At 34.7% G+C, this 9,956-nt stretch overlaps 2 protein-coding genes across 3 annotated transcripts in view; one reads left to right on the top strand and one right to left on the bottom strand.

Annotated features, from left to right (window-relative positions):
* tm9sf1 (transmembrane 9 superfamily member 1) overlaps positions 1 to 5,245 on the bottom strand; it is an 8,774-nt gene extending 3,529 nt beyond the window's left edge. Inside the window, exons 1-6 of one of the 2 annotated variants that reach the window (XM_016535090.1) lie at positions 5,171 to 5,245; positions 4,196 to 4,416; positions 3,952 to 4,083; positions 3,442 to 3,564; positions 1,750 to 2,102; positions 88 to 242 (exon numbers count right to left, since the gene is read on the bottom strand). In XM_016535090.1, coding sequence (XP_016390576.1) covers positions 88 to 242; positions 1,750 to 2,102; positions 3,442 to 3,564; positions 3,952 to 4,083; positions 4,196 to 4,408 — 976 coding nt within the window. In that variant the 5' untranslated portion in view covers positions 4,409 to 4,416; positions 5,171 to 5,245. Of the gene's footprint in view, positions 1 to 87; positions 243 to 1,749; positions 2,103 to 3,441; positions 3,565 to 3,951; positions 4,084 to 4,195; positions 4,681 to 5,170 lie in introns of those variants that run through there. The other variant, XM_016535089.1, reaches the window with a different exon arrangement.
* LOC107725695 (flap endonuclease 1-like) overlaps positions 4,407 to 9,956 on the top strand; it is an 8,127-nt gene continuing 2,577 nt past the window's right edge. The window contains exons 1-7 of the mRNA XM_016535067.1: positions 4,407 to 4,439; positions 5,848 to 5,911; positions 5,990 to 6,099; positions 6,199 to 6,335; positions 6,422 to 6,488; positions 6,603 to 6,734; positions 7,627 to 7,778. Coding sequence (XP_016390553.1) covers positions 4,407 to 4,439; positions 5,848 to 5,911; positions 5,990 to 6,099; positions 6,199 to 6,335; positions 6,422 to 6,488; positions 6,603 to 6,734; positions 7,627 to 7,778 — 695 coding nt within the window. The remainder of the gene's footprint in view (positions 4,440 to 5,847; positions 5,912 to 5,989; positions 6,100 to 6,198; positions 6,336 to 6,421; positions 6,489 to 6,602; positions 6,735 to 7,626; positions 7,779 to 9,956) is intronic.

Below are 9,956 nucleotides of genomic sequence, written 5' to 3'. Positions count from 1 at the left end.
ATATCTACAGAAATACCATATATATATATATATATATATATATATATATATATTTGATATGTATTTCTATAATGTAGTATGTCATACCTGTGGCCAGAGTCAGAAACTGCGCCCCGACCCCTAATACAGCACACAGGAGGCTCTTATATGTTGGGAAGCGAAAGACATCTGTGTGGATGATTTTCCATCCGTTATCCCCCTGATCCAGATCGTCACAGCCGCCATCTTCCTCTACATTATACCTGTACACACATACAACAACAGTGTTTGATCAGACCGTTGTTCATTAATGATCTCTGGATAATGTGTGCTGATCCTTCCTCTTCCCAATATAGATAATACAATGTTAAAATACTGTCTATTTCATTGCTTTCACCTGACTTTCTAAAATAATACATTAAACAAAATTAACAGAAAATAAAAGGCAACAGTTACACAACAGTTCAAAAGTTTGGGGTCTGTAAGATTTTTCAAAAAGAAATGAATTTTTTTGAAAATAATAATAAAACATAAATAAATTATTATTATTATTATAAAGAACAAGCCAAAGATTTTTGAGCACCAAATCAGCATATTAGAATGATTTCCGAAAAATCGTATGACGACAGGAGTAATGGCTGCTAAAAATGTAGCTTTTCCATCACAGAAAGAAATTACATTGTAAAATGTATTCAAACAGAAAATAGTCATTTTAAATTATAATAATATTTCACAATATTGCATAATAATATTGCAATCCAATAAATGCAGTCTTTGTGAGCATAAGAAACTTCTTTTAAAAACACACACGTGCAAAAAAAACAACAACAACAAAAAAAAAATCAAACCTTTACCAAACGGTAGTGTCTTCTCTACTCTCTGCTGTCTTTGTTTACATTACTGTAATTCTTGAGACTCAATTACCTTGTTCAATAAAAACTGCTCGAAAATTAACTCAAGAGTGTACTAATGTAACTTAGCACATTTCACTCAGCTAAAGACTTCAGTACATTAAACCTCAATACTTGATGTCAGAATGTCCTAGCAACTTGTTTGTGTGCACATGTTGCTCAGGGAACAACAGAAACACTTTAAAGGCCAATTCACACCGCACAGACAAACGCCAGCAAACACCAACAGACAAGACTGTCTGAGTTTGTTGGATCAGTGTGTTACCTGTCGGCGATTGTTTCCGTTGGTCTGAGTTTGTTTTAAAACCAGTTCACACCGCACAGACAAACGCCAACAAACAAGTTGACTGTTGGATTTAGAATTTTAATGAAAAATAACTGTCATGTTCACACTGCCCCAACAGAGCTTTGTGTCAAGAGAAAGTCAAGTAAGTATGACTGGGAGAAAAAAATGGATGATCCAGTAACCAATTAAAATGTTCCTGTTATAAATGTCTTTGCATGTCATTCTTCACCTGAAAAAATGGCGAATAAATCGAATGAGGCTGTGGGTGAAGCCATGGTTGCTGCTACGGGGAAGACGGGGCGCCTACTTGAATTTATGCAGAGAACTGCAGTCGGAAGATTTACAAAGCTTTCAAAATTTTGCTTGGGTGGTCCCTAATCAGTTTTGGTTCGTCCAGAAACCTGCCATTTAGGATAATTTGCTAAGCACGCCCAGCACCTACTCGCTGTCTTGCCTCATCGTCATGGCAACGGTTCGTGGCCGCAGGTCAGATTACGTCAGAGTTTGTTGGAAAATCATACCACACTGCTCAGCCATTCCACAACCCAACAAATACCAATCAAAAATCCTCACCTGGCGAAGTCGTTCTTCAGCACCCTCATGAGGATGATGATGACGAAGCCCAGCAGCAGCACCACCAGCACTAGTGAGTTGATGATGGACAGCCAGTGGATTTCCAGAGTCTTAGGAAAGAAGGAATAGTCTCGAAGGCGCTCCGCCCTGCGCGAATGGGGCAACGTACTCTCAAACCAGCGCACGCTGTAGGTGTGAGTGACCGTCAGACCACCGCTGCCAACACCATGGCCTGCCCCTCCCCCGCCTTCCTCTAATGGCTCCGGCTTCACGTCCTTCACAGACACGTTGGCGAAGATCACAGAGTCGCCGTTGTACTCTATATTGAAATCCAAGTGTGTCCACAACCCCACCTGTTGTACAAAAATAGTGAATGAAGCAGGGCTATTGTAGTTCACTAAAACTAAAACCATAAAAAATTTGTATATATTTGATTAGAATATTTGTTAAATATTTGATATATTATTTATTTGAATCCCTCGTTGTTGTATCTCTAACCTAACTTTGTAAGCGACCTCTGTATTTTACTTACAGCCCTTGTGTATTGTGCTTTGATGTTGATGCTTATTTGGCTCTGTTCCTTATTTGTCTCTGTAAAACGACCTTGGGTGTTGGAAAGGTGCCATATAAATACAAATTATTATTATTATTATTTGTTAAAATAACAAATAATAATTTGTTAAAATGTTAAAATAAAATGTTAAAATATAAAAAACCCTTAAAACTGATCTTAATTTAGCTAGTTCCTAAGGAAACATTTCTTCATTTTTAACTTGATGTACTAAAATAAATAACATATATAATAAAATATATAAATTAATAAATTAACTAAAACTATTAACAAAACCTGTAAGTGTAACTAAGTGATACTAAAATAACACTGGGATGAAGAGAATCATGATGCTTTATTCAATAAATTAGCAAATATCAAAAGAGTCAAACAGTATACAGCAGCCCCAAAAAGTTCTTATTGTACATATTTAATATTTTATAATCTCTAATATACACTACCATTCAAAAGTTTGGGATCGGTAAGATTTTTTACTGCTTTTGAAAAAAAGTCTCTTATGCTCACCATGATTTATTTGATCAAAAATACAGTAAAATAGTAATATTGTGAAATATTATTACAATTTAAAATAACTGTTTTCTATTTTAATATATTTTTACTTAAAATGTTTATTCCTGTGATGCAAAGCTGAATTTTCAGCATCATTACTCCAGTCTTCAGTGTCACATAATCCTTCAGAAATCATGCCAATATGCTGATTTGGTGCTCGAGAAACATTTATTATTATCAATGTTGAAAACAGTTGTGCTGCTTAATATTTCTGTGGAAACCGTGGTACATTTTTTCATAAGATTCTTTGATAAACAGAAAGTTCAAAAGAGCAGAATTTATTTGAAATTTATCATTTTTGTAACATTATTCATGCCTTTACTGTCACTTTTCATCAATGTAATGCATCCTTGCTGAATAAAAATAATTTCTTTCAAAAAGAAAGAAAAACCTTACTGACACCAAACTTTTGAACAGCAGTCTACATAAATGTATGCATCTAATATTTTAAACTAACAACGTTTTTGATAAAACACCACTTGTTTTGATATATTCATCTCTAATGTAATGAAATTCATATATTTATATTCGTGCCAAAGTGTCTAAACCCTTTTTGTGTGACTGACAAAGACCTTGTGGCTGTGAGGTAGGAATCCACTCTCTTCCATGTATCCCACGAAACCCCAGATGGGAATGTCATCTAGGACAAACTCGAAGTAATACAGCTCCTCGATCGCCTCTCGCAACTGATCCACCTGTAGTTTCAAAAATGTATAAAGTATGACACATCTGAAACAATTCCATTCCCCTAAGTCTCTGCCGTTTCCTCTTTCATGACATGAAAATGTGCTAAATCCTGCCCCAGGAGATCTGGTTTTTGCAGAGTTTATTTCCAACCCTCTAACACACCCATCACTATCATTCTCAAATTAACCTGAAAACCTCGACTAGCTGGTTCAGCCAAGTTTGATCAGAGCTGGAGCAGGATGGAGAATCCCTGTCATAAATGCAAACGGTTTTTCCCATTCCAACTGCACAAATAAACAGACTACAATGTACACATGAGCAAAATCAAATCCCAAGCATCTTTGCTCTAAACAAAATCGCATTTGCAATTTTTGTGAATAAGATCGCATTGCTACCTCTTTCTCAGAGAGAGTGAGCTTGCACAGCATCTGTCTCTCAGTGTTTTCCTTGAAACGGATGTTGTAAAGAGACTCAGCCATACGGTCTCCATCCAACACCTCTCCCAGACTCAAGGCTTTATGACGGACCTGCAAACACGTCAATCATCCACAAGGTGATAGATCTGCACTAATAGTATATCATAATGACTTGTATCGCACCATAATGTCATAAAACAAGCACAGTGCAGTGCACACTCACCTCTTTAGGTCTACAGACTGGCAGGGTGTAATAGTGATAGGTTTCCTGGGGGTTGTGATACGGACCAACTTTGTTAACGTACAGGATCACCGGATCGCCTTGTTTGTAACTGACTGCCCAGCCAAAGCGAGGCAGCAAGCACAGAATCAGCACACAGAGCCTCATGGATCGACCAGCGACACACGGGCCTGAACAGTCCAGTCTTGCTGTCATGACAACACCTGTCAGTGGGCAAACCAAGACTGTAAAAGGGGTCAGCAACTATGCAAACAACAAAAAAACATTTACATAATTACTTTAAGTGGTTGACAGGTCCTGCAGTCTGACATGCTAGACTCCATCTAGTCTCTATTTTTAGTGACTACATGGAATATTGAAAAATACAATCATGATTTTTCATTTTGGGATGAACTATCCCTTTTTCTTCATCATTTTTATAAATGTAATTAGAATAGTTAGAATTCATATACATTTGAATCTTGATTAAAAAAAAGTGAATAGACATTATGCATATACTACATGTTAGACATTAAAACTTAGACATATAAAGCTTTTAAATGGCTAATTATTATTCATATTATTATTATTATTATGACGACTTCATAATATGTAGTGATTATATTGTATTTCTAAAAAATTTAAACGTGTTGGAAAATGTGAAGGTAAAAAAAAATTATCATGATTTAATTTTGGGAAGAACAATCCCTTTAAGCGAAAATGGTCACAGCACCTAAAACATTTTCTCTTAATCATTTATATTCATTTAATGATTTCAATTTTAAACATTTATATAAATTTGAATATTGAAAAAAATGAAAAAAGTTAATGGGCATTTTATGCATCAACTACACATAAGGCTTCACTGAAACAACATAATTACATAATTATATAATTATTATAGCGTTAGGGTGGCTCGTTACAATGCAATTACATAAATAAGCACTGAATAATATAACTTTAACAACATATACTTACTACAGTGTTGGGGTTTGGTTTAGTTGCTTGTAATCATGCATAATTCAATCCTAATGCAAAAATAGGACCATCTTTCCAACGTCTTCAGCTAGGTTAATTCAAATTGTTTTGAAAGGTTAAATAAATAGATATAGTTAGCATCTTTCAGACATAAACAAATGATATACACATCGATCGGTCGTAGACATGGTGTAACATTGGTTTTGCTTTGTTTCACAGAACTAATCGTTGCCTGGGTTGCGTACGTATATGTGCGGCGGATCTATCAAAATAGGGGCAAGACCCTTTTGGGGTAGGGGCGTGTTTGTTTTGGTGATTTCAAATATCAACATTGGCTACCAGAAATCACTTACTCTGCCTTTAACTAAATGACATAAAATTAAATAAAAATCCTAATGAACATTACTGATATCAATAATAAGAAACAATTATTATGGGAGCTTATGGGAATGTCCTTTTACTGTTTTTCTCTGTAAATTATTTAAATTTACATACAAAAAACATACATTTGACAGTATTTTACAGTACAGAGCCATATAATGCTGTGTAAACATACTTTTTTATTTTTTTTTACATATATGGTGAGGTAACTTAGTTAACTAACAGATTGCCGTTTTCTGTGTAAAAACATTTTCTGCGTTCTGTTTTAAGATATCTTCTTATTTTAACCCCTACAGCTGGAGAAGAGAGGCGAGAGACGAGCCGAGGCTGAGAAACTTCTAGCTCAGGCTCAAGAAGCAGGTACAGACACGTTCAAAACTACATGCTTTTTTGAAAATAATTCTTTAAAATGGGTCCTAATTCCAAGATTTCTCACAGGTGAACAGGAAAACATTGACAAGTTCAGTAAGCGATTAGTGAAGGTTACCAAACAACACAACGAGGAATGCAAGAAGTTACTTACTCTAATGGGTGTCCCATACATTGAGGTACTGCCACAGTCACTGACGGTCAACAACATAAAATAATACGAGTAAAAGCACATGTTATCATGGATATAAGCAAAATTGTATACCTGTCATGTTAAGGCTCCATGTGAGGCGGAGGCGAGCTGTGCTGCTCTGGTGAAATCAGGGAAGGTTTATGCCACAGCAACAGAAGATATGGATGGTCTGACATTTGGAACGACAGTCCTGTTGAGGCACCTAACAGCCAGTGAAGCAAAGTATGTATGGATACGCTTTATATCTGTATTTTGATGATGGAGATGTTTAGCCATGCATTAGTAACTGGTTGTTTTTTCTATCCTAGAAAGCTCCCTATCCAAGAGTTTCATTTCAGTCGTATTCTACAGGAAATGGGTGTGACGCATCAACAGGTGAGACCTTCGCTTTATTTCAGTCTTATCTGTTTTTATGTAAATATCTGCCTTATTCTACATGTGTCAGTTCTTTCTAATTGCTGTTTATTTCTGTTTGAACGTCTTCCTCAGTTCATTGACCTGTGTATCCTACTGGGCTGTGACTACTGTGGCACTATAAAAGGAATCGGACCCAAGAGGGCCATCGACCTCATTAAACAGCACGGCTCTATTGAAGAGATCCTTGAGAATATTGACCCAAATGTAAGTTTGTTTACACTGTTTAAAGGCATTTACTTACTGTTGAATGTCACAATGCAGGACATGACATATTCAAAATGTTGCCCATATTAGTGATGCCTCGTTTCAAATCACATCCAGGATCATACTTGCTGAATTGTGCCCTCTAGTGGCGGTCAGTGGATTGCTTAGTCAGAAAATAAATTTGGCCACAGGGCAAGTGTATTGATTATTTGCTGGCCATAAAATGTTGCCCATCATCATTTATTTTCATTATATATTTAATTTTTACTGTCTCTTGCATAATTGAAATATGTAACAGTATTTATTTTTATTTGTAAAAAAAGGTGATAATCCTGCCTCAGTTTCTCAATAACAGTTTATGTTAATAATATTTATATATTGCAGTTATTAATAGTTTTAATTTAGCTTTTTTATTTCCATTTTTTCCAGTAATTTTATGTGCTTTTGTCTTTCTTTCATTTTTTAAAATTTCTTAAATATAAGTTTTAGTTTTTTTCCAGGTTAGTATTTAGTTTATTTCCAGTTTTTCATTTTAGTGCTTCAACATAAATTTATTTGTTAGTTGCCAAGGAAACATTTCTAATTTGAGTTTTTCATCAAACATTTATATTTTATTTTATTTCAGCTTTATTTGAAGACCCAGTTATTTTGTTCCTCATTTTTGAAGGAATTCCTGGAGGGAGAAAAAAACTTTACATTTAAATGTAAAATAATTGTAAATTAAACATTGGTAAACCTTTCATTGCAGTAAAAAGTTAGATGACACACAGCATACTTAATTTTGCATCTTGGCCACAATGCTTATCTGAACAAACTTGTGTGCTCAGATTAATATAGCCGTTTCTTTTAAATAGGCTTTACAATGTGATATTTGTCTTGTTTTGTGCTGCAGAAGCACCCAGCTCCAGAGGACTGGCTGTATAAAGAGGCTCGGGGTCTCTTCTTGGAGCCTGAGGTCATAGATGGCACCACTGTTGATCTGAAGTGGAACGAACCTGACGAGGATGGACTGATTCAGTTCATGTGTGCTGAGAAACAGTTCAGGTACAAAGCAAACAAATATTGTTCCTAAAACCTGCCAGACTTAAACCAGAAACAACTAACGTCAGAAAAGCCTATCTAAAATAAAATAATATACTTTACAAATATGTTACACTTCATTGTTACGGTGCAATTACACAATTATGTACTGAGTAATATTAACAACAGGTCCTTACTATGGAATTAGGTTTTGTTTAGGTTTAGTTGCATGTAATTATGCATAATTTACTATTTATTTATAGGGATGTAACGATTAACCTCGAGCCGGTTGAAAATCGATTTAAATATGTGACGATTCAAATCAGTTGAGATGCTAAACAAATCGTGATTCATTTAGGGGTAGGAGTTTATATGAATGCATGTCTGAGGGAAACTGACTGTCTTTAGAAAAGTTTAGATGGTATTTTTTCTTTTCAATCTGGCCTCTGTATAATGCATATTAAAGTTCATAAGTGCTGCACTGCTTTGTTTACAGCGAAAACCAAGGAAACGCTTTAAGCGCCACCTGCTGGCAGACAGTGAATCTGCGTCTCATTCAGCTCGTCTGCTGTTTCTGTTTCATGCAGATATTTTTTTATGTATAGTTTCACAAAACTGAAGTCAAACCATTCTGTTTTTGCCTCAAATTTTGAAATTATACAATCTAATTTGGATAAAAAAACTGCTCATGTTGCATGTATGCAGCATAAAAATCTCTTTAGATCTCCTAGTAAATGTTCTGCAGTTCAAATTGATGTCTTGTGGATCAAAGCATACTGGAAGGGATTTTTAAAGGAGACATACCATGGAAAACATTACATTCCTTGCTCTTTTGAAATAAAAGAGTTGATTTACTATATAGCTGTACTTCAACATGCTCCCTTCACAATATTTGTAGATACTAAAAGCTATAAAACGGTCTTCCAAAAATGGGGTCATAATAGCAAAAGATTTATACGTATATGATAAACCACATTAAAAATTTTATCTATTTTGTGTGTGTGTGTGTGTACTTGTTTATGCTACATTGTGGGGACCAAATGTCCCCACAAGGATAGTAAAACCTGACATTTTTTACATTGCGGGGACCGGCCTGCGGTTTAATATTAAAAAATATAAAAAATATAAATGATGTTTATCTGAAAGTGTAACAATGCAAACAGGTTTTCTGTAAGGGGTATGTTTAGGGTTAGGGGATAGAAAACATCGTTTGGTCAGTATTAGGGATGTAACGATTAACCGCGAGCCGGTTGAAAATCGATTCAAATATGTGACGATTCAAATCAGTTGAGATGCTAAACAAATCGTGATTCATTTAGGGGTAGGAGTTTATATGAATGCATGTCTGAGGGAAACTGACTGTCTTTAGAAAAGTTTAGATGGTATTTTTTCTTTTCAATCTGGCCTCTGTATAATGCATATTAAAGTTCATAAGTGCTGCACTGCTTTGTTTACAGCGAAAACCAAGGAAACGCTTTAAGCGCCACCTGCTGGCAGACAGTGAATCTGCGTCTCATTCAGCTCGTCTGCTGTTTCTGTTTCATGCAGATATTTTTTTATGTATAGTTTCACAAAACTGAAGTCAAACCATTCTGTTTTTGCCTCAAATTTTGAAATTATACAATCTAATTTGGATAAAAAAACTGCTCATGTTGCATGTATGCAGCATCTTTATTTGGATCATGATTAAAATGCAGTGGTTTTCTCTAATTTTAAATGGAAAGAGCACAGACAAAGCCTTAGTTTGTTTATATGAAGAGATTTATTTTATTTGTTACTTGTTTATTTGATTTGGGGCTTGTTTTAAAATTTCAATTTAGTTTTATTATTTACATTTACATTATATTTAAATTTTGTTATTTAGCAGACGCTTTTATCTAAAGCGACTTACAAATGAGGACAATAGAAGCAATCAAAACCAACAAAAGAGCAATAAAATGCAAGTGCTATATTAGTATATTATTATAGTGTTATATTTAAATTTCACAAAGAAACATACAGTATTTTGTCCAAGCAATAATAAAAGGACACATTTAATTTATAATTTGTCTTAAATCTCATTTTGTAAAAAAAAATTATAATAATAATCGTGAATCGAATCGAATCGTGAAATCAAAATCGTGAATAGAATCGAATCGTGAGTTGAGTGAATCGTTACATCCCTACTCTAAACTGAGACAAACACTATATTTTATAACTGAT

The sequence above is a fragment of the Sinocyclocheilus rhinocerous genome, unplaced genomic scaffold (assembly GCF_001515625.1).
Source record: "Sinocyclocheilus rhinocerous isolate Xijiao unplaced genomic scaffold, SAMN03320098_v1.1 scaffold1327, whole genome shotgun sequence".
NCBI classification, from domain to species: Eukaryota; Metazoa; Chordata; class Actinopteri; order Cypriniformes; family Cyprinidae; genus Sinocyclocheilus; species Sinocyclocheilus rhinocerous.
The sequence above is the reverse complement of the archived record's forward strand: the minus strand, read 5'-3'. Positions and strand labels throughout refer to the sequence as shown.